Source organism: Lissotriton vulgaris, chromosome 5 (assembly GCF_964263255.1).
Source record: "Lissotriton vulgaris chromosome 5, aLisVul1.2, whole genome shotgun sequence".
In the NCBI taxonomy this organism is placed as follows: Eukaryota; Metazoa; Chordata; class Amphibia; order Caudata; family Salamandridae; genus Lissotriton; species Lissotriton vulgaris.
Genome location: NC_141693.1, coordinates 2,028,622,870 through 2,028,647,725, shown reverse-complemented (window position 1 = coordinate 2,028,647,725; position 24,856 = coordinate 2,028,622,870). Strand labels below are relative to the sequence as shown.

General features: G+C 49.3%; 1 protein-coding gene across 10 annotated transcripts in view; it reads left to right on the top strand.

Moving 5' to 3' along the window:
* GOLGA2 (golgin A2) overlaps positions 1-24,856 on the top strand; it is a 375,277-nt gene that overhangs the window by 65,659 nt on the left and 284,762 nt on the right. For 4 of the 10 annotated variants that reach the window (XM_086924918.1, XM_086924916.1, XM_086924915.1 and 1 more), the window contains 3 exons: positions 20,827-20,964; positions 23,727-23,770; positions 23,904-23,967. In XM_086924918.1, coding sequence (XP_086781044.1) covers positions 20,827-20,964; positions 23,727-23,770; positions 23,904-23,967 — 246 coding nt within the window. The remainder of the gene's footprint in view (positions 1-20,826; positions 20,965-23,726; positions 23,771-23,903; positions 23,968-24,856) is intronic. The other 6 variants (XM_086924919.1, XM_086924917.1, XM_086924914.1 and 3 more) reach the window with 2 other exon arrangements.

Below are 24,856 nucleotides of genomic sequence, written 5' to 3'. Positions count from 1 at the left end.
TGACTCGAAGATCTCACGGACCAGGAGGCGTTGTCGGCGACCAGGATGGAGGATCGAGCTGTCCCACGAAGATAGAAGCTGTCGGCGTCGCTGGACCCAGGATTGGGCAACAAAGCCTTGGCAAATTCAAGCCCACGCGGTGGACCTAAAATGGCGTCTGGAGTGGACCAGGAGGGTCCGGGGTGCCTCTCTTGAACAAGGAAGCAAGGGCCAGCCTGGAGCAACCAGACCAGCAGAAGAGTTGTCGTCGGGCGTCGTTCAGAAGGCCACAAGCCAGCCGGCTAGTAGCCAAACAACGCGGTGCACAGCAAACAGCAGAAGGGCCCCACGCCGATCGTGGAGATGCAGGGAGGCTGATCTTGGGTGCTGGAGCTGCGCAGGGTTGGGGCTTCTCGGACCCCAAAGCACTCACCAGTGGAAGACTCGGTGGGCTTGCAATAAAGATGTCGTGCAGTCTTGGCGATCGTCGGTCCCTTGAGGTCTCGTCGCACTCACGGTTCTCAGCTTTGCTGTAGAGGTGAGTAGAGGTCAGAGGTGCCAGGGAAGCCGGGTCTCGTCGTGCTGGGTCGTCGGATTCGTGATGAAGGACTTGCAGCAGACCGCAGTGTTCTTTAGGATGGTCCCTGCCTACCCAGGATACACAAAACCATGTCTGGGACGGTGCTAGCACCGCCCCTGACAGGAAACCCTTTGTCCAGGCTCCCCTCACTGGGAGGACTCCCAGCTGCAGGGGGTCAGACTCGTGTCTGTGGTGGCAGCATCCATTTTGTGGAGCTGAGGCTTTGCTTAACTTTAACCGGGGTTCACAGTTACATACATGTCGTGTCCCTCTAGAAGGGTGGAATGCTAACCCCGTCGCCAGAATTGGCGAGGGGTTAGTATTCCAATTCGTATGACACCTTACTCGACATGTTTTGATAAAGCAATACCAAAGTTAGCATTTAACCGCGAGGATTATAATGCACTTAAGAGTATATGGTATGCGATATCCTGGAACAGCTATTAGGACTTGATTCCGCAAGCTGCAGACAGGCTCAGCTCATGCCAGAGCACCATCTCACACGATTCCAAGCACTCTGCCTTCAGGATTGTCAAGGCCTGCCATAGGAGTGACTGATAGGAATCTGTGTGTCCATTTTAGGGTTAGATATAGGTATACTATATCTACAGCAAAGGGTGATTACACGACTTTGCCCCAGCTGTCATGCAGCCAGTTGTGTCAAATTTAGGAGGCCAGCCAGGGGTGGCATAATACATGCTGCAGCCCCTGGCAGCCCTGGGTACACCCATGCCCTGAGTTACAGGGTCTGATAGGGTGGCCCAGTACCAATTGGAAATGTACCTAGGGTACATGGAATCCATTTTAAAGAGAGAGCAGTAGGCCTGGGGTCCTGATTGGCAGGGTCCCAGGTCGACTATGTCCAAAACCAGCTAAAACACAGGGCAAAAAGTTGGGGGCAACCATAGTCAGGATGTACCTTCCTACACAACCCCCCCCCAAACGAAAGGAGATAAGGCTATCCTTGTCCAGGTAAGCCTCTATTACCTAAGTGGCCATATAAGGAAGGACCAGCTCTGGCTTGGTTTCCCCCTGTGTCATGGTCCACTAGGCAACCCCTCACCCTAAGGGTATCTGAGGGTCTCCACCATAGGGAATCTCTGTCTCTGGTGTGTCTTGGGAAAGAAGAAGGCTGATGTTGGGATGGAGTACTGAAGTGAGGCTCCTCTACCTTTGGGCTCAACTTCCTCCAATCACCATCCATCATATGTGCCTTTCTTTCTTTAGCTGAGATGCACTGAGCTCTCAGGGTCAGCCTCTGGCTACCTAAAGCTGGAGGCTGAGTCCCTCTGTTTGGCTTACTGGAGGGACAGGTCAGGTCTGGGGTTTTTAGGCCCCATGTTTGGCTGTGCCCAACAGTGTCCAGCTGTGGGAGTTCCCTAACTGCTTTTAAGGGGGATCCCTCAGGAGTCTGTTCTATTTTCACTTGGCTAGGTTTACCAGCTTCAGTGATCCTAATCTGTTGATTAAGGGGTTCTTTTGGACAGGGGGCCCTTTGGGGTCCACCACTGGCCTCCCTGATCTCTTCAGCCCTGGGCTGACTGAGACAGGGTAGAGAGGTGCAGGTTACCTGCTCCAGACTGGGTCCCACCTGGGAAGGGTCCACTGCCATCAGGGGCTCTGCCAGGCTAGGCCTGACTACCTCTGGGGCAGTTCCCTCAACAGGGGTAGAGTCAGTTCCCTGAGGAGGCTGGCTCTCACCTAGTGTCTGGGAGGGGGAAGACTCTTCTTCCTCCTCAATGCTCTCTGTTTGAGTGGAGTGATCCATTGTTTCAGGCTTCACAACCTCACTATCTGTCTGAGTAGAGGCTGAGACCATTTCAACCTTGCCAACCTTTTCAGGAGGGCACTCAGTCTGTGTTTGGGCTGTGACTGTCACAGCCCTCCTATCCTGTTTTGAAAAGTCTGTCTGAGCCTGGGCTGTAGCTATTACTGCCCCACTAACCTGTCTGGATAGGCCTATCATTCTGGAATGTGTTTCTTGTTCCACCTCAGCCCATGCTGAGAGTTCCAGGTCATTCCCCAGTAAGCAATCTACAGGTAGGTTATCTGTCACTGCCACTCTCATGGGCCCTGTGACATTACCCCAACTGAGCTTGACTACTGCCATGGGATGCCTTCTCTTCACTCCATGAATGTCTGTCACCTGATAAGTAAAACCAGGGGTCAGTTGAGCAGAGGGGACCAGATGGTCACTCACCATAGTGAGGCTGGCCCCTGTGTCTCTGAATGCCTCAACTTTCTGACCATTCACTAAAACTTCTTGTCTATACTTTCCCAAAATGTGGGGTCCAGTAGTGAAGTTGGCAAACCCCATGCCAGTCTCACAGACAAGAGTGTGGTCAGGGAACCTGGCTAGGCCATAGTCCTCCTGATTGCCCAAAGTAATGCCCACCACATTCTTGGGGGCACTCCCACCACCTGGGGGATTACCACTAGTGGTAACAGGAGGTCTAGGAGTATTACTTGGGGGTGTATTTCCCTTATTACCATTTTTAGGGCAACTGGCATCACTTTTGTAATGGCCCACCTGTTTACAGGTATGGCAATAAGGTTTCTTCTGTTCTGAAGGAGTGTTCTGGGACCCACCACCCTTGTTGGAGTTTTGGGGCCCTAGGGAAGTCTTCTCTGTGGATTTATCCCCACCCTTCTCTTGAGGCTTGGTTGATTCCTTTTTCTGGTCACCACCCTGGTTTTTAGGCCTCACCCTGGTTCTGACCCATTTGTCTGCCCTCTTACCCAATTCCTGTGGAGAGGTCAACTCAGAGTCTACCAGGTGCTGATGTAATAGCTGGTTCTGACAATTATTTAAGATTTGCTCCCTCATAATTAGATTATACAATCCTTTAAAGTCAGTAACCTTACTACCCAGTAGCCAGCCTTCAAAAGCCTTAGTGGCACAATCAACAAAGTCAGTCCAATCTTGAGACTGAGTTTTCTGGGTGTCTCTGAACAGCATCCTGTATTGTTCAGTGGTTAAACCAAACCCATCAACCAGTACATTCTTCAAGACTTGGTAATTGTTAGCATCCTCCACCCTTGTGGTGAGGAGCTTATCTCTACCTTTACCATCAAAGGAGAGCCACAAGATAGCTGCCCACTGACTTTGGGGAACACCCTGCACAGTGCAGGCTCTCTCCAAAGCAGTAATCCATTTGTGGATGTCATCCCCTTCTTTAAAGGGGGGCACTATCTTATTCAGGTGCTTTTTATCAAAACTCCTTTCCCTATTGCTAGGATTATTGCTGCCACCAGTGGGCTGTAGCCCACATAATTCTTGCTCTCTAGCAAGGGCAAGTCTCTCTTTGGCCAGGGCAAGTTCTTCCCTTTCAATCCTCAGTTTGACTGCCCTTTCTTCAGCTTCATACACTCTCCTCTTAGGGGAAGACATTCCTCTGTGAGAAGAGTTGAGAGAGCCATTGGTTCGAAAGGATCTGCTAGAGCCTCTTGATAGAGACCTAACTCGTCCATTCCCAATGTTAGGCTGACCTGAGAGTGGGCCCAGGGGTCCCCCAGTACCAAGCTCATGTCTGCTTAAGTTGGACCTGCTTAGTCTACTGACTTCTAGCTGTCCCTTCTCTGCCTCATCCCCAGACAACTCATCCTCCTCCTCAGCATCATCTGCCTCATGGAGGGGATGGATATCAAAGGGACCCTGTAAGGAGGGCAAACTTCCATCTGGATTAGAAGGGTCTGGGTTACCAGCCCTACTGGCATCATAAGCCTCTAAGAGACCAATCAGAAAGGAAGTGGTGGGGTTAGACCCCTGTTTTAGTTTCCTGAGAGTACACACTTGTCTCATCTCATGGAAGCTAAGAGCAGTATATTTTGAAGGGATGACCTGTGGAGGGTCAACTGACACAAGGGGAGACTCAGTGTTTCCTCCTGTGACCGACATACTGCTTCTAGTGTGGTGTAAGTGATGCACCTACCTACACTATGTGTTACCTACTGGTCCCTTGCTAGAGTTGCAGCCAAGGTGTGCTAAGCCTTGAGGAGCTACAACAGCTGGTTCAGTAGAACTCAGAGTATTCTAAGCTTTAGTTATATGTACCTAACAGTACTTATGTGATCTTTCAACAAGATATTCTTAGGATACGTGTGGTAAAACAACAGCAAGCTCAAATCCCACCGCTGCCACCAATGTGAGAAGGTGGCCTGATATGCAGTGCTCACTATTCTAGTGAACACTATGTATCAGTCCAGCAACCCTTATTGATGATTGGTTGTAAGTCAACCTTATAGACCAGCTATCCTAGTAGCGTGGATACGAGCAGTCTAAGGCTAAAGACTCGAGAGGGCGCGTTAAGCCAGCTGTTTACCACACATATACCCCTTGAATACCAAGTGAAAGGACACCACACAAGTGTTATGAAAATAAACAGTTATTTATTTAAAGATCACAACAGCCCTGTACTCTTTATGAGGACAGGGTACTAAGCACAAACCAAAACTCTTACAAAAATACTTAAGTTAGCACAGTATATACAAATGCCCGAGGGGCACGGAAAACCATATACTCTGAAAGTGGAATGCGAAATTCCTAGCAGGTAAGTACAGTACTAATAGCTTTTGGAATCGCTAGGACTTGACTAGGGAATCGTTAGATTACGTCTAGGAGGCCTAGGGGACTCGGGTGCAGTGTGTGCACTCTCACGCGAGATGCGGGACAAAAGTCTATGGTAGCTAGGAAATAGAAAGTTAGTGTTCTCGGGCGAACCCGACCTGGTAGGGAGAAAACGAAAGTAGATTCTGACCCTTGGATAGGGAGGCTATGCTGGGGCACCGAAATGCCGAAGTTACCTAGCCCAGGGGCTGCAGCTGCATAGGTCTGAAAAGACGTCGGGAATCCTCGTAGACGGACCAGGAGCCGGAAGAAAAGATGCTGGCCGGTGACCAGTGAAGAAAGTTCAGTCGGATCCAAGCCTGGATCTTGAAGATAGATGACACCTGAAAGCAGAGGGGACCAAGTTCGAGACTACTAGCCAGTAGTCAGTGGGCACCAGGAGGGCACCGGATGGTAGCCACCTCGACTAGGTGAGTGGGTGACGCTTGACTCGAAGATCTCACGGACCAGGAGGCGTTGTCGGCGACCAGGATGGAGGATCGAGCTGTCCCACGAAGATAGAAGCTGTCGGCGTCGCTGGACCCAGGATTGGGCAACAAAGCCTTGGCAAATTCAAGCCCACGCGGTGGACCTAAAATGGCGTCTGGAGTGGACCAGGAGGGTCCGGGGTGCCTCTCTTGAACAAGGAAGCAAGGGCCAGCCTGGAGCAACCAGACCAGCAGAAGAGTTGTCGTCGGGCGTCGTTCAGAAGGCCACAAGCCAGCCGGCTAGTAGCCAAACAACGCGGTGCACAGCAAACAGCAGAAGGGCCCCACGCCGATCGTGGAGATGCAGGGAGGCTGATCTTGGGTGCTGGAGCTGCGCAGGGTTGGGGCTTCTCGGACCCCAAAGCACTCACCAGTGGAAGACTCGGTGGGCTTGCAATAAAGATGTCGTGCAGTCTTGGCGATCGTCGGTCCCTTGAGGTCTCGTCGCACTCACGGTTCTCAGCTTTGCTGTAGAGGTGAGTAGAGGTCAGAGGTGCCAGGGAAGCCGGGTCTCGTCGTGCTGGGTCGTCGGATTCGTGATGAAGGACTTGCAGCAGACCGCAGTGTTCTTTAGGATGGTGCCTGCGGATGCAGGGTGACTACTCCTTAGCCACAAGGGAGAATCTTGAAGAAGAAATCGTGAAGTCCTTTCGAAGAAAGTGGTATCTTGATTCCAAAGATGATCTAATTTGAACAGGGGGCCCGCTCCTATCTTTATACTAAAAAAGGGGGCTGACCCGGTGACTAGGTCCTGCCTATGGGTGGGACCAGGAGGGGGGTGGTTACACCCCTCTCCCCTGCCGGACTTCCCCAGGCCAGGGGCTGGTGTGCCCCTGGAACTGGTTCTGACTGGCCTATGCGTAGTGAGCACCGGGGTGCCACTCAGCAGTCACAAGTGTTATGAAAATAAACAGTTATTTATTTAAAGATCACAACAGCCCTGTACTCTTTATGAGGACAGGGTACTAAGCACAAACCAAAACTCTTACAAAAATACTTAAGTTAGCACAGTATATACAAATGCCCGAGGGGCACGGAAAACCATATACTCTGAAAGTGGAATGCGAAATTCCTAGCAGGTAAGTACAGTACTAATAGCTTTTGGAATCGCTAGGACTTGACTAGGGAATCGTTAGATTACGTCTAGGAGGCCTAGGGGACTCGGGTGCAGTGTGTGCACTCTCACGCGAGATGCGGGACAAAAGTCTATGGTAGCTAGGAAATAGAAAGTTAGTGTTCTCGGGCGAACCCGACCTGGTAGGGAGAAAACGAAAGTAGATTCTGACCCTTGGATAGGGAGGCTATGCTGGGGCACCGAAATGCCGAAGTTACCTAGCCCAGGGGCTGCAGCTGCATAGGTCTGAAAAGACGTCGGGAATCCTCGTAGACGGACCAGGAGCCGGAAGAAAAGATGCTGGCCGGTGACCAGTGAAGAAAGTTCAGTCGGATCCAAGCCTGGATCTTGAAGATAGATGACACCTGAAAGCAGAGGGGACCAAGTTCGAGACTACTAGCCAGTAGTCAGTGGGCACCAGGAGGGCACCGGATGGTAGCCACCTCGACTAGGTGAGTGGGTGACGCTTGACTCGAAGATCTCACGGACCAGGAGGCGTTGTCGGCGACCAGGATGGAGGATCGAGCTGTCCCACGAAGATAGAAGCTGTCGGCGTCGCTGGACCCAGGATTGGGCAACAAAGCCTTGGCAAATTCAAGCCCACGCGGTGGACCTAAAATGGCGTCTGGAGTGGACCAGGAGGGTCCGGGGTGCCTCTCTTGAACAAGGAAGCAAGGGCCAGCCTGGAGCAACCAGACCAGCAGAAGAGTTGTCGTCGGGCGTCGTTCAGAAGGCCACAAGCCAGCCGGCTAGTAGCCAAACAACGCGGTGCACAGCAAACAGCAGAAGGGCCCCACGCCGATCGTGGAGATGCAGGGAGGCTGATCTTGGGTGCTGGAGCTGCGCAGGGTTGGGGCTTCTCGGACCCCAAAGCACTCACCAGTGGAAGACTCGGTGGGCTTGCAATAAAGATGTCGTGCAGTCTTGGCGATCGTCGGTCCCTTGAGGTCTCGTCGCACTCACGGTTCTCAGCTTTGCTGTAGAGGTGAGTAGAGGTCAGAGGTGCCAGGGAAGCCGGGTCTCGTCGTGCTGGGTCGTCGGATTCGTGATGAAGGACTTGCAGCAGACCGCAGTGTTCTTTAGGATGGTGCCTGCGGATGCAGGGTGACTACTCCTTAGCCACAAGGGAGAATCTTGAAGAAGAAATCGTGAAGTCCTTTCGAAGAAAGTGGTATCTTGATTCCAAAGATGATCTAATTTGAACAGGGGGCCCGCTCCTATCTTTATACTAAAAAAGGGGGCTGACCCGGTGACTAGGTCCTGCCTATGGGTGGGACCAGGAGGGGGGTGGTTACACCCCTCTCCCCTGCCGGACTTCCCCAGGCCAGGGGCTGGTGTGCCCCTGGAACTGGTTCTGACTGGCCTATGCGTAGTGAGCACCGGGGTGCCACTCAGCAGTCACCTTCCTGAAAAGCCCTGCCTACCCAGGATACACAAAACCATGTCTGGGACGGTGCTAGCACCGCCCCTGACAGGAAACCCTTTGTCCAGGCTCCCCTCACTGGGAGGACTCCCAGCTGCAGGGGGTCAGACTCGTGTCTGTGGTGGCAGCATCCATTTTGTGGAGCTGAGGCTTTGCTTAACTTTAACCGGGGTTCACAGTTACATACATGTCGTGTCCCTCTAGAAGGGTGGAATGCTAACCCCGTCGCCAGAATTGGCGAGGGGTTAGTATTCCAATTCGTATGACACCTTACTCGACATGTTTTGATAAAGCAATACCAAAGTTAGCATTTAACCGCGAGGATTATAATGCACTTAAGAGTATATGGTATGCGATATCCTGGAACAGCTATTAGGACTTGATTCCGCAAGCTGCAGACAGGCTCAGCTCATGCCAGAGCACCATCTCACACGATTCCAAGCACTCTGCCTTCAGGATTGTCAAGGCCTGCCATAGGAGTGACTGATAGGAATCTGTGTGTCCATTTTAGGGTTAGATATAGGTATACTATATCTACAGCAAAGGGTGATTACACGACTTTGCCCCAGCTGTCATGCAGCCAGTTGTGTCAAATTTAGGAGGCCAGCCAGGGGTGGCATAATACATGCTGCAGCCCCTGGCAGCCCTGGGTACACCCATGCCCTGAGTTACAGGGTCTGATAGGGTGGCCCAGTACCAATTGGAAATGTACCTAGGGTACATGGAATCCATTTTAAAGAGAGAGCAGTAGGCCTGGGGTCCTGATTGGCAGGGTCCCAGGTCGACTATGTCCAAAACCAGCTAAAACACAGGGCAAAAAGTTGGGGGCAACCATAGTCAGGATGTACCTTCCTACACAACCCCCCCCCAAACGAAAGGAGATAAGGCTATCCTTGTCCAGGTAAGCCTCTATTACCTAAGTGGCCATATAAGGAAGGACCAGCTCTGGCTTGGTTTCCCCCTGTGTCATGGTCCACTAGGCAACCCCTCACCCTAAGGGTATCTGAGGGTCTCCACCATAGGGAATCTCTGTCTCTGGTGTGTCTTGGGAAAGAAGAAGGCTGATGTTGGGATGGAGTACTGAAGTGAGGCTCCTCTACCTTTGGGCTCAACTTCCTCCAATCACCATCCATCATATGTGCCTTTCTTTCTTTAGCTGAGATGCACTGAGCTCTCAGGGTCAGCCTCTGGCTACCTAAAGCTGGAGGCTGAGTCCCTCTGTTTGGCTTACTGGAGGGACAGGTCAGGTCTGGGGTTTTTAGGCCCCATGTTTGGCTGTGCCCAACAGTGTCCAGCTGTGGGAGTTCCCTAACTGCTTTTAAGGGGGATCCCTCAGGAGTCTGTTCTATTTTCACTTGGCTAGGTTTACCAGCTTCAGTGATCCTAATCTGTTGATTAAGGGGTTCTTTTGGACAGGGGGCCCTTTGGGGTCCACCACTGGCCTCCCTGATCTCTTCAGCCCTGGGCTGACTGAGACAGGGTAGAGAGGTGCAGGTTACCTGCTCCAGACTGGGTCCCACCTGGGAAGGGTCCACTGCCATCAGGGGCTCTGCCAGGCTAGGCCTGACTACCTCTGGGGCAGTTCCCTCAACAGGGGTAGAGTCAGTTCCCTGAGGAGGCTGGCTCTCACCTAGTGTCTGGGAGGGGGAAGACTCTTCTTCCTCCTCAATGCTCTCTGTTTGAGTGGAGTGATCCATTGTTTCAGGCTTCACAACCTCACTATCTGTCTGAGTAGAGGCTGAGACCATTTCAACCTTGCCAACCTTTTCAGGAGGGCACTCAGTCTGTGTTTGGGCTGTGACTGTCACAGCCCTCCTATCCTGTTTTGAAAAGTCTGTCTGAGCCTGGGCTGTAGCTATTACTGCCCCACTAACCTGTCTGGATAGGCCTATCATTCTGGAATGTGTTTCTTGTTCCACCTCAGCCCATGCTGAGAGTTCCAGGTCATTCCCCAGTAAGCAATCTACAGGTAGGTTATCTGTCACTGCCACTCTCATGGGCCCTGTGACATTACCCCAACTGAGCTTGACTACTGCCATGGGATGCCTTCTCTTCACTCCATGAATGTCTGTCACCTGATAAGTAAAACCAGGGGTCAGTTGAGCAGAGGGGACCAGATGGTCACTCACCATAGTGAGGCTGGCCCCTGTGTCTCTGAATGCCTCAACTTTCTGACCATTCACTAAAACTTCTTGTCTATACTTTCCCAAAATGTGGGGTCCAGTAGTGAAGTTGGCAAACCCCATGCCAGTCTCACAGACAAGAGTGTGGTCAGGGAACCTGGCTAGGCCATAGTCCTCCTGATTGCCCAAAGTAATGCCCACCACATTCTTGGGGGCACTCCCACCACCTGGGGGATTACCACTAGTGGTAACAGGAGGTCTAGGAGTATTACTTGGGGGTGTATTTCCCTTATTACCATTTTTAGGGCAACTGGCATCACTTTTGTAATGGCCCACCTGTTTACAGGTATGGCAATAAGGTTTCTTCTGTTCTGAAGGAGTGTTCTGGGACCCACCACCCTTGTTGGAGTTTTGGGGCCCTAGGGAAGTCTTCTCTGTGGATTTATCCCCACCCTTCTCTTGAGGCTTGGTTGATTCCTTTTTCTGGTCACCACCCTGGTTTTTAGGCCTCACCCTGGTTCTGACCCATTTGTCTGCCCTCTTACCCAATTCCTGTGGAGAGGTCAACTCAGAGTCTACCAGGTGCTGATGTAATAGCTGGTTCTGACAATTATTTAAGATTTGCTCCCTCATAATTAGATTATACAATCCTTTAAAGTCAGTAACCTTACTACCCAGTAGCCAGCCTTCAAAAGCCTTAGTGGCACAATCAACAAAGTCAGTCCAATCTTGAGACTGAGTTTTCTGGGTGTCTCTGAACAGCATCCTGTATTGTTCAGTGGTTAAACCAAACCCATCAACCAGTACATTCTTCAAGACTTGGTAATTGTTAGCATCCTCCACCCTTGTGGTGAGGAGCTTATCTCTACCTTTACCATCAAAGGAGAGCCACAAGATAGCTGCCCACTGACTTTGGGGAACACCCTGCACAGTGCAGGCTCTCTCCAAAGCAGTAATCCATTTGTGGATGTCATCCCCTTCTTTAAAGGGGGGCACTATCTTATTCAGGTGCTTTTTATCAAAACTCCTTTCCCTATTGCTAGGATTATTGCTGCCACCAGTGGGCTGTAGCCCACATAATTCTTGCTCTCTAGCAAGGGCAAGTCTCTCTTTGGCCAGGGCAAGTTCTTCCCTTTCAATCCTCAGTTTGACTGCCCTTTCTTCAGCTTCATACACTCTCCTCTTAGGGGAAGACATTCCTCTGTGAGAAGAGTTGAGAGAGCCATTGGTTCGAAAGGATCTGCTAGAGCCTCTTGATAGAGACCTAACTCGTCCATTCCCAATGTTAGGCTGACCTGAGAGTGGGCCCAGGGGTCCCCCAGTACCAAGCTCATGTCTGCTTAAGTTGGACCTGCTTAGTCTACTGACTTCTAGCTGTCCCTTCTCTGCCTCATCCCCAGACAACTCATCCTCCTCCTCAGCATCATCTGCCTCATGGAGGGGATGGATATCAAAGGGACCCTGTAAGGAGGGCAAACTTCCATCTGGATTAGAAGGGTCTGGGTTACCAGCCCTACTGGCATCATAAGCCTCTAAGAGACCAATCAGAAAGGAAGTGGTGGGGTTAGACCCCTGTTTTAGTTTCCTGAGAGTACACACTTGTCTCATCTCATGGAAGCTAAGAGCAGTATATTTTGAAGGGATGACCTGTGGAGGGTCAACTGACACAAGGGGAGACTCAGTGTTTCCTCCTGTGACCGACATACTGCTTCTAGTGTGGTGTAAGTGATGCACCTACCTACACTATGTGTTACCTACTGGTCCCTTGCTAGAGTTGCAGCCAAGGTGTGCTAAGCCTTGAGGAGCTACAACAGCTGGTTCAGTAGAACTCAGAGTATTCTAAGCTTTAGTTATATGTACCTAACAGTACTTATGTGATCTTTCAACAAGATATTCTTAGGATACGTGTGGTAAAACAACAGCAAGCTCAAATCCCAACCGCTGCTCACCAATGTGAGAAGGTGGCCTGATATGCAGTGCTCACTATTCTAGTGAACACTATGTATCAGTCCAGCAACCCTTATTGATGATTGGTTGTAAGTCAACCTTATAGACCAGCTATCCTAGTAGCGTGGATACGAGCAGTCTAAGGCTAAAGACTCGAGAGGGCGCGTTAAGCCAGCTGTTTACCACACATATACCCCTTGAATACCAAGTGAAAGGACACCACACAAGTGTTATGAAAATAAACAGTTATTTATTTAAAGATCACAACAGCCCTGTACTCTTTATGAGGACAGGGTACTAAGCACAAACCAAAACTCTTACAAAAATACTTAAGTTAGCACAGTATATACAAATGCCCGAGGGGCACGGAAAACCATATACTCTGAAAGTGGAATGCGAAATTCCTAGCAGGTAAGTACAGTACTAATAGCTTTTGGAATCGCTAGGACTTGACTAGGGAATCGTTAGATTACGTCTAGGAGGCCTAGGGGACTCGGGTGCAGTGTGTGCACTCTCACGCGAGATGCGGGACAAAAGTCTATGGTAGCTAGGAAATAGAAAGTTAGTGTTCTCGGGCGAACCCGACCTGGTAGGGAGAAAACGAAAGTAGATTCTGACCCTTGGATAGGGAGGCTATGCTGGGGCACCGAAATGCCGAAGTTACCTAGCCCAGGGGCTGCAGCTGCATAGGTCTGAAAAGACGTCGGGAATCCTCGTAGACGGACCAGGAGCCGGAAGAAAAGATGCTGGCCGGTGACCAGTGAAGAAAGTTCAGTCGGATCCAAGCCTGGATCTTGAAGATAGATGACACCTGAAAGCAGAGGGGACCAAGTTCGAGACTACTAGCCAGTAGTCAGTGGGCACCAGGAGGGCACCGGATGGTAGCCACCTCGACTAGGTGAGTGGGTGACGCTTGACTCGAAGATCTCACGGACCAGGAGGCGTTGTCGGCTGTCCCACGAAGATAGAAGCTGTCGGCGTCGCTGGACCCAGGATTGGGCAACAAAGCCTTGGCAAATTCAAGCCCACGCGGTGGACCTAAAATGGCGTCTGGAGTGGACCAGGAGGGTCCGGGGTGCCTCTCTTGAACAAGGAAGCAAGGGCCAGCCTGGAGCAACCAGACCAGCAGAAGAGTTGTCGTCGGGATTATAATGCACTTAAGAGTATATGGTATGCGATATCCTGGAACAGCTATTAGGACTTGATTCCGCAAGCTGCAGACAGGCTCAGCTCATGCCAGAGCACCATCTCACACGATTCCAAGCACTCTGCCTTCAGGATTGTCAAGGCCTGCCATAGGAGTGACTGATAGGAATCTGTGTGTCCATTTTAGGGTTAGATATAGGTATACTATATCTACAGCAAAGGGTGATTACACGACTTTGCCCCAGCTGTCATGCAGCCAGTTGTGTCAAATTTAGGAGGCCAGCCAGGGGTGGCATAATACATGCTGCAGCCCCTGGCAGCCCTGGGTACACCCATGCCCTGAGTTACAGGGTCTGATAGGGTGGCCCAGTACCAATTGGAAATGTACCTAGGGTACATGGAATCCATTTTAAAGAGAGAGCAGTAGGCCTGGGGTCCTGATTGGCAGGGTCCCAGGTCGACTATGTCCAAAACCAGCTAAAACACAGGGCAAAAAGTTGGGGGCAACCATAGTCAGGATGTACCTTCCTACAATAACCCCGGCAGGGTATCCGCAAGGTGAAAGCCAGGCCGTTGTGGAGATTAAGCAAGCTATTGCCCAGAGTCGCAGAGTGTGAACCCGTGAATCGAGTAGGCACCGGAGCGAGAATTGTCGAGTCCATGGACATTTTAGGACTCAAGACCCCGCCGAGCCGGGAATTGAACCCTGGTCCCGGGCTGACTTCTGCTTCCAGGTCTGCCTCCTCTAACCAGTGAGCCACACTTCTCCATTTTACTTATTGTAGGTCCAGCTCAGGAGGTTCCACTTTACACAGCCATATTGCAGTTCCCCTTAACTCCCCTCTAATCTAAAGAGCATTGCTGTAGCTTGTAATTGTAAAGGTTGATTTCTACTTTGTTTTTTTCAAGTGTCTCTTGATGTGGGCCTAGGCACCACGGAAACGTGCTCATGATCGGCAACAGTGTTATTCTCTCTTGGGCAACTAAGAATACTTTGTCTCCACAGTAATTGATTATTTGACTGGTGAAGACGTATGATGCAACAACAAAAAGTATTTGTGATCATTTTTGCTGCAGTAAGTGTTTCCTGTTTGTTATAAAGTGTTAGTGCTTCCACCCAGAGTTCAGGCCACAATGCAATACTTTAGCCTTCCCGTTTTTTAAAATCAATTCTTCACTCCATTCTAGGCTTACTCTTTGAAGTCTGTCATAAAATTGGATAATGCAAGTGTTTTATATTCCAAATCATATGTAGCTTATATGAAAAAAAATGTTTGGTACTTTGCAGAGTAGCTGCAAGGTCACATTTCTCTAAAATATCTTGTGTTTACGTGTAAAGAAGAAGTTGAATGTTACTGCTGCATTCTCTTGAAGCTTCTTGTAGTCCTTGAGCCGCTAAGGATCATTTATTATTCTGGAGGTTCTCATCTGATTGTATTCTGAAAGTGGGACAGTCCATATTTCTGCATATGGCAGCCTGCTGCCAAATCTAGCCTAACCGAGACCTCGCGGACTGCAACGCCGTATACGAGACATGTCTTGAAGTGTCTTTCATTTTCTTGGAGAACTTTGGCTTATTGAATTTAGTTTAAATAGAGCTCTAACGGGGAAATCAAGGCTCTAATGAATTCAAACTTGGGGAAGGGACATCGATCTGGGGCATTTACATGTTTATGGTGTGTAGTCAAGCCGGCCAGTGATCATGTTGAAAGTCATGGTGCAACAGACCTGCTTGCTCTAAGCTGTCTGCCCTTTTATGTTTAATAAATATTTGAGGCACATTATTTGCCCAGATAAGTGACATGGTTTGTTTTTCTGTTGTATTACAAAAAATGTTATGAACATAAACTAGTAAGCGTTGACGAAAAATAATAAATTTGTTATTACTGACTTGTGGAATATTTTAGTTTGAAAGAGATGCTCCTTTTTTATCTGGGATAATCTCCTCCAAAGACCGCACATGTGTTTTTAAGTCTTGAGTGTGATCCTGGTTGGTTTGACAAATATTCAAACCATGACTTCAGTTTTGAAGTTATGAATCTTGTAACCGAAAAATGTAGCAGTTCTTTCACATTTTGCATGATCAGGGAGTGAGAGTCCGGAGAGGTGGAAATAATTAAGAGATTATCAGCATGAAATTGGACTTTCGTAGTGGAGTGGCCTATTTGGCATCCAGGAATCTCATGATTACTGTGCAAACAGATCCCGGAGGTTGGATCGCCATCACCAAAAGGAGATGGGCTTAGGGGCAACCCTGCCTTGCCCCCCCGCCCCCCACTTACTAGACTATTATTAATAATGAAAGATGCCTTCTGACCATGATAAAGGACCTTTATTGCATTTATCAGAGCGTTTGAACATCTGAGCCTGTCTATGACTACCCATGTATAGTGTCATTCAACTGATGGTTACAGATGTTGAATACCTTATTAATATGAATGATTGGACGTTTCCTGTCCTTTCGTAGGAAGTAAGAGTAGATAAGCGGAGGTGTTTGGTGCCCTGTGATGAAGTGATCCTCACACAGACTTTTCTGCCCCCCCGTGCAAGGTGCAATGCGGTGTACCTCAGGGTTCCTCCCTTTCCCCCCTTCTGTTTAATTTGTACATCTTCCCTCCTATCTTTGCTTTACAGCAGCTGGAGGTCATGGTTTTCAACTATGCTGATGACCTCCAGCTTATTTTCAACCTCTCACACTCCATTCACAGTTTTCAATCAGTTATGATTTTTATCAGGGACTGGATGAACCTCAACCACCTCAAACTTAATCCAGATAAAACAGAGTTGGTTCTTACTGGTGGTACATCCAGTCCCTGGACTCCCACATTTTGGCCCCCTTCCCTTGGTTCCCCCCCTTCACCCTCCCACTCAGTCAAAACACTTGGGTTCACACTGAATCAACACCTCACTCTGCACTCCCAGATTAGCACGGTGGTCTCCTCTTGTTTTTTCACTCTTCGCACTATTAGAAAGATTTCTAGATTCTTTTATTTCCCTGCTTTAAAATTTATCTTGATGGCGATGGTTCTAGCGTGCCTAGATTACGGCAACATCTTGTACAATGGCGTTCCCACCTATGCCCTTCGGCGCCTCCAATTGGTCCAGAACCAAGCTGCCCGCCTCATTTATGGTATCTCCAAGTCGCACCATATCACTCCTTTACTAAAGGCCTTGCACTGGCTCCCCATTAGAGAGCGGACTCTTTTCAAGCTAGGATGCACCACGTTTCAGGCCCGTGCCGGAACTGCCCCAGCTTTTATAAACTCAGAAATTAACAACTACAGTCCCGCTCGAGAACTACGCTCTTCCACTCAGTCTCTCCTTTCTGTGCCGCGATTCAGGAAGAGCAAGCTGGGGGGCATGAAATTCGCTGTTCTCGGCCCCACCTTCTGGAATTCCCTTCCTCCTACTATTATATCCATACCCTCGTATTCTGAGTTCCGTAAGGCGCTCAAAACTTTTCTTTTCCTGCAAGCTTTCTCGCCTTAGTCCCCTTCCCTCTGTCTCCCTGGTTTTTGCATCCCCCAGCACCAAGAAACCGCCAGGTATATGTGCGCTTAACAAATGTTTTTAAATTCAAATTATGTAGATTCATCGGGAAACTTCTCCCCCATATGCAAGGCTGCAGTGCTTCGGGTAAAGTTACTCTGTCATGAGCTAAGCAGGCGCACGGCTGAGGGCCTTGGAGGGCTTCCCTCTCTAGAGACTAAGCCATTAAATGGCGAGGTGACAAGCGGATAGAAAGACTATTGGTGTCCTGAAGAGAAGACAGCTAGAAATGGTACAGTGCCTTCTGAACTCTTTGGTGCAGAGGTTGTCTTCGGTGTGTTTGTCTACAGAGTGGAATGCTTTTTTGAGGGGGATGTATGCGGGAAGGTCCTGACCTGAAGAATGAATGAATGTGCCTTCTTTAGGTCTCGCCTAGCAATGCAGCGCTGTCGCTAGCGATCTGTTGTTGTCGACTTGGGTTTGGAAGGGGGACAAGACATGTGCACGCGTACAGCAAGACAGGAGATGTGTACGGCTTGCGGCGTTATTACAATTCCTGCTCGCACCATACGTGTGCACATCTCCTGTCCAGGCGTAGTGCGCTTACGTGAGCTGCATACAGTAACTGCACCAACAAACAAACACACGCACCAGCCGGCCCCAGTCAGTGTACGCGTACGGCTAGTCTCCCTCAACACACGCATGACGTGCTTTCGCTTTCCCTCCCTCCCGGCGTTTCAGCACACGACCTGTGATCAGAGACACAGCGCTTCTGTGGGACCACAAAACACTATGTGAGAGCAGATGCAGTGACCGTCACCGGACACACTGGTAGTGTAAGGGTAAGTGTCTGCGTGTGAGAGGCGACACTGGCTGCGTGTGAGGAACTTGTCTCTGGGTGCGCTGACGATGGAGCCTGCTAGTCTGGCGCTGGAGAGGGTGCACTGCCGCCTGCGCTGCGGTGCGTGGAGTGATACGTGTGTGATTGTTGTTGCAATTCTAACTAACTTCTGAATATAGAGGTACATCGATCTTACCAGAAGTCTCATGCTATTCCACCCCGCAGCAGAAGATGCTGAACGCCAGCGCCAGCCGGGCTGCCATGTCCATGCCTGCGGTACCCAGGGCAGCGCCCGGGAATGGTTATTTGGATTCTTAAGTTATCCTTTGGGGGCAGTGGCCACCGAATAGGGTTTCTACTCACGCAGTTACCGTCCTGCGCTGCTCACTGAGCCCGGGGATCTACTGTCCGGATAATGGATGCAAGCATTGACCGTGCAGGCTCAGGACACTCTCTCCTATGTGAGGAGTGCAGCTCCAGCAGCAAAAGGGGCTCTGATAACTCCTCCCACCCACCAACAGGCCATGCCCCCAGAGCCTGGTCACTCCCCCTACGCTCACCCAGCGGCGACCCGGGGTTTCCCCACACTGATCCCTCTTGGCCTGTGAAAAGCAGCGAGTCTCCTAAGACCCCCAATGCTGCCCGGTGGCAGGGTCCCACCTCTAATTCACCTTGGGTTCGTTATCAAAAATAATGAGGCAAGCGCTGGGAACTGGAAGACAAGAAAAAGGTTTATTACTCTCTAGAGGAGACCACGTCAACTGCAGACACCAGGATGTCTTTAGTGAGGTGTTCTGCTGGCAAATCCTTCTGGCTCGTTCTTTTATATAGGTTTGACACAATGCATTTGTTTTATTTATCCTGGTTACAGGCTTGGAGTCTCCGCCCCGGGCAGGTTTGTCACACAAGCCCAACAATGTTCCATCCACATGGTTACACAAGCCCAACATTATTTCTCCTCCTACCCAGGTCAAAACAGACAATCTAATCTTGCAACTGGACCTTGCTTCAGGGTCTAAAACATGTGAGACCGGCCAGATCTAAAGGTCCATTCTGTTGATAAAAACAGGTCCCATTGTTGACAAAAACAAGTCTTGCTGTGTGCATTTCAATAAACCATGTTTGCAAAAGTCTGTTTGGTATTTGGAACCTGTTTGTGTAAGGGTGTCCATGGGTTTGCCTGTAAACAGAGATGAGAGGAAAAACGAGTTTGTGGCAGCAAGTTGATGTTTGTCGTGGCAATAGTTTATAGCCCCCATCTCACATACCAGGTTGGTCAGAGGGATGCTAGTAAGGGCAGGGTGAAACAGAAGATGACCAATGGAATACAAAATGGCTGCGGTTGGTTAGAATGACTGCAGTTTATGTGCACGTAGGAACTTCCATCAGACAAGATGGTGCAGGTAATGTTCACAATTGTAGTTTTGCTTTTAACAGGCCCAGAGGTGGAAGCACTGACTGAACTACTAATACTCGTCATGCAGGAGGTGTCTAAGCGCTTCCTTCTTAGGCCTGTTGTTCTTCCATGGTTTCTAGAGAAGTAATGTTATTTTCATCAACTTTTTTATCTTTAGTTACGTTTAACTGTGTATGTAAAGGAGCAGTTCAACAAGGATCGCACAGGGTGGGAAAGGTTGCGTGGCGGGACTGAGGCCCCCTTCTGATGCGCAACAGGGTGCCTCACTCTTAATTAATGACTGCCATGCCGTGCTAGGACGCCTCTTTGATCCCACAATTTCGCAGATGGTACTTTCGTCTCTCATTTCAAATACGTGTCCATGAACCAGCTGAAGGAAATTAGAATATGTCGGATCTCTAAACATATATACATACACATATATAGATGCAGACAATAAAAAAACAAACACCAGCAAAGCAGCTCGTGCACATTGATATACTCACGACTGTGAGAAGTTGGCCCCCCACTGTTTACCAATTACACCTTACTACTCTTACTCATCAACTTGACTCCATCGTTCATTCATTGTTCATCTACCGCTTAAAACGCTCACCCTCCTTTTTACTTCCGGGTTTAGCAGGTGATGGACGCCGGGTTCCTTTTCCATTCATTTACTTTTATAGCAATAGTGGCACGCCATGCATCTAACGCTAAAGTGCAGCGTGCCACCATTTCTACAAAAGTCAATAAATAAAAAAACAAAGGCAGGCGGAAACTACATTTCTTTTCCATTTGCAAAGCCAATAGCTCTACATTTATCTAATGTGAGACCTATTGACTTGCAAAAGCTTGTTTCTGAGGATGTGCTCTGTAGAGGAGTTAGCCCTGCAACAGCTTTTCCAGCACTGTGTAAAATGAGTATGTGTGTGTGTTTGTGTTGCCTGTGCAAGGTGTATGGCTGTGGTTTTGTGTCCCTTCTCAACTGGAAGTCAGCTGTGAAGGAGTCATCTGTTGCCCGGATCTACTGAAACCGTGTGCTTCAAGGGCTGACCACTGCCTTTCCTGTGTCTTGGTTCTTGACTGTGCTGTTGGTTAGGGGTGTGGGGGTGCAGGCACATTGCTATTTCCTCTAAAATAATAAAAACAGATTATGATTCGAAACCTCTGAGATTCCTGGTGAGATCTGCAGGACGGCTGTCATGAATATTCAATGGAACTAAATTCAGCACAGGACACAACAATTCCAGTGTTGCAAAAAAACACAAGTCCTAAATTTCTGCTCTTGTATAGGACTGCATGTGAACAACACACAGTTTATTGTGTACATCTTATGATGCGTCTTTGTTGTAAAGTTTTTTCATGTTGTTCTGGTGTTCCTGTGTATTTGTGGGCCCTGTTTTTTGTTGTGCTGTTTTTCTGTGCCTTTTTACATAGTTCATTTGTCTTGTTGCTTTGTGGTTGCCTTGTTTCGAGGACTATGTGCAGAGCCTCATTCTGAATGTTACGAAACGTGCTTCCTCTCCAGTGGCCTATTTTTCCTTTTGGTTACTTTCCCGTGTCATTCTGGATGTCACGATGCCTGCTACAAGAGAGCCTTTTCTTCATGTTGTTGCCCACTGTGTCCTGCCTTGTTCTGCATGCTACCTGCTGCACAGTGTTTTATTGTAAAATCTCTGTGGTGTCTTCTGTAGCAGGCATACATGGAAGGCGACCTGCCTGCTCCCAATGATGAAGAGTTTTCTGACGATGCCTCCATAGCCCTCCACAGTAGCGGCCTGACTAACAATGCCCTGATAACAACAGCTTCTGACTGCGTGCCCCCAGCGCAGGTTTGTGAGCATGAACTCCTATTGTGTATGTCTTGTAGTGATAACACTAACACCATAGTTAAATGTTGAAGTTGAAAGTGGCTTGCTCTCTCCTCCCCTTCACCCTCAAATCCCCCTTCATAATGACACCCCATCCCATGACACTTCCCCTCTGAACTTACACTACTCTGATTACTTTGTGACACTTCCTTATTCCCCACTGCGTCATGCTCCCCCCCCCTCCTTAAACCACACCTCCCCCATCTCTGACTCTACCCTCCCTCACGGTGACTATTCTCGCTCCTTGTTAGGCTCCATGTTCTGTAGCTCTCCCCTTACATACTCGTTTCCTCCCTCCCTCCCTTTGCCTGCCTGCTCCTCCCACGTTGCGCCTTCTCCCTTGTACCGCTGCACTATTCCCCTGTTGTGCCTTTTTTCCCCTCTTTATACCTCCCCCATTATATACCTTTATCCTTCACTGTCCTTTACTCCATGGTACTCTCTGCCTGCCTATACCGTCTCCCCCCTCCTGCATCTTCCTCCAATCCATGCATCTCCTGTCTATTGTATTCACTGCCACCCGCACGTTGCTCCCTCCTCTCTTCCTCCTTTACCCCTGTCGGAGGGACAGCCGGAAACAGAAGTGAGGAGGCCGTATGGGTTGAATATTGTAGTTTTTATTGAATTAGATCAACCCTGTAGCAGGACTTTAAATGGAACAAAAAATGATAGTCTTGGAATACTGTAGTCTAGGGTCTTAGAACATAGGAAAACGATGAGTCTCTTGGGCTGGTGTCACCCCAAGTCGTTTGTCAGATGATCTGTAGACGGCCTCGTCCTCTCTTGGAGTAATGGCTTCCCCCGGGGTTCAGCTCGAAAATGGAAGAAAAAGAAAACTGGGGTCACTGCCCATGTCCTGCTTTTCTTATTTTATCTACCGTCACCACACCGTGTGAAATTGGAGTTGTGTGAGGGGGGGGCCGGGGGGGGTGAAAAGGGTTTCCTATACTCTTATTGCGCAAAGGAAAAAATATGATTCAGTAGGAAGCAGATAAGACAAAGGCAGGGAAGTGCTCAAGGAGCTTCCTACAACTGGTCATGCAACTGGTGTTGTCGAGGAGTGATACTAATCATAAAAAAAACATCAATTCAATTGGTGCTCCCCGTTCTATTTAAAACCCTTGTTGCTCCCCTCCCACACTGCTCCCGCGGTACTTGTTCACGTACCCGTGTGAGCCACAACTCTCCTGAGTTGTGGCGGCTACTGCCTGTCCCCCGGGCTCCACCAATCTTCTGTCCAGATGTCTGGTTCTTCTGGACTCTCTGGTGCGGTCTCCTCTGGCTGCTCTCCACGCTTCGCGGCATCCTCCACTCGGTCGGCGTCTTCCTCCTTCTCTCCAGCTGGCGCGCCGTGGTGTTCTGCTTCCTGCTTTTTCTGTGCCTCGTTACCTGGCAGACTGCCTCCTGATTGGTTCGGGCTTGACATGCTGGTTCTTCCGGAACGATTGGCTTCCGGGTCACTGTCGTCACGCTGTGGGGCGCGGAAAAGAGCCTCTGTTATGGAAGTATCAGGGAGCCTGTCTTCTTCGTCATGCGGCAGGTAAGGAGTCCACTCTGTTGTCTTCTTATCGTGTCCCGCATCGTCCCCCGCCTCACAGCCCCCTACTGCTTCTTTCTCAGCCCCTTGGTACTCCGTTGTTCAACCCACAGCTCTGTGGTTCTTTCTCCTCCACTCTGGATCTCTACTTCCTCCTTCTCTGCCCTGCGAGTCCCTTCCTCCTACACTAGAGGTCCCTATTCTCTGTGTTCTCTGCCCATAGTTCTATCCTCCCTCTTTCTTCATCCCGTGCTCTCTTCCTCCACTTGGTAGTTTCTTTTGCCTTACTCTGTCATGTTGGTTTGTTTACTCCTGCTCAACTCTGTTGTTTACCTCTGTCTTTAGTGCTGCAGATCTCTACATCCTTCTACACACGATGGTTCTCTTCCTTGTCTGCCCCCTGCTTCCTCCGGCCCTTGTTATCGTACCTCCGCTTAACCCAGTTAGCCTACTTCCTTCTCCTTCATTTGTTGGCTTGCTTTTTTCTTCTCTCTTCCCCCTTGCCCTACCTTGGTTGGCCTGCTTTATCCTCTGCCCTGCCGCTCATCTCCTTGTTATGATACTCTGTTCCCATGTCAGTCCTTGACTGGCTTCTTACCGCTTTCCTGTCACTGCCCACAACTTGCCATTCATCATTTCACTAGCTTGAATCTGTTTCTCCTGCCTCACCCTGACTTATCGCCTCACCAAGCTACCACTCATCCCCACGCCTGCTTCTTGACACTCTGTGATTGTCATGTTCCCTTCTTGTGGTTTCATTGTCAGTGAAGTGTGGAGGGATTCCCTTGTGTGGAAGCAGTAGTTGTGTGTTTCACGTGGTTATGCATTGGTCCTTTCAGACAGTCTGTATCTCTGCAGGCTGGCAGATTGCTGATGATCTTCTGTTTCTCGTGCCTGGATACTAGAATGGATACTCATTGCTTGCTGATGCTTGCACTACTTGTGCCTACAGCCTGGCACATAGGTAAAAGACCTGCCCTACTTGCTGTGCCTCAGGCTGACTGTTTTGTCTGTTTTTGTTTTCACTTTATATCGGGACTAGAGGAAGTGTGGTTGCTCCTCACCTCGACAGCATCTGATATGTAGAGGCTGTTGATGCCGAAATTCTTCCTTTTGCTTCTAAAGTATCTGTTTTCCAAATTCAATTCTCCCCTCTGAATTTAAATCTTCTGTATTTGCTCCTCAGAAAAGTACTTGGGAGGATGACAACACAACAGTGGAGGATAGCCGGTGAGCTCTTGAATTCTATATGGGATGACATGCCTCCCCAGCCCGAAATATTCTTTCTTCTTTAACTCCTGTGTTGTTTGCTCTTTTTCATGAATGACTGCAGCTGACGACTTTTGTCTGACATGTTTTTCAGGTCTCTCACGTCAACCGAAAGTCTGCGCCAGCTCTCGGAGCAGCTCAATGGCTTGGTCTCCCAGGTACAGTTTTGGAGCTGCTGCTGCTTCCCTCTTATGCTATGTTCTTCTTTGATAGTCCTCGGTATGGGTTAGGTAGTCCTGGGCCCATGGCCTCTTAACGTGACACATCGTCTGGAGAGCTCAGTAGACCATGTGACTGCTCCTGGCACTTACTTCATCCTCAACAGCTCTGGTGTCTTCTTTCTTCCAAGAGTATCAAAGTGCAGCACTTGCACGCCATTGGTCAGCACTATTTTGAGGGCAAATTGTCAACGGATCGTTTGACAAATAGTGAAAATGCACTTCTGCAGCATCTACGGTCTGCAGTGCACTTTTATACAGTGGACGTCCTGTTTAGGATACTGCACAGGGCCTGCACAGACTGTTATACATTACATCTCCCTGTAGGACGGCATACAAGCTCTGCACTGCTGTACAAAACATCAGACCATATAAAGTAAAAGAAATAGGTTCTCCTTCCCCTACTTTGAGTATTGAAATCTGTGGGTTAGATGGACAGCACATTGGGTCAAGGTTTCTTGTGCTGATAGCCACATGCGTTTAGCAGGCCAGAAGGCACAGAAAATCTGCATCGTACTGCAGTGTCATAAGCTGACTGCTGCTCTCACTGTCTGATGGAAATGTGCTAATGGCTGCAGACATAGGCCCTCATTTTAAATATATTGTTTGGTGCTGGGCTCTGTGTCCTACGTATAAGAACAAGTCTTTCATGTTCTTGCCTCATAAGATTTCCAGTTGGATCCTTTATGTATCTGTGGCTCCAGGACTTGGCTGTCATTTGATGTGATGGGTCGGTTTCAGCAAAACCACTTTAAAAAAGTGCTCTACCCACGTCTTCTTTCACATCCTCTCTTCCAGTTCAGTTGCAAGAAGGGGAAAAGTCTGTTCT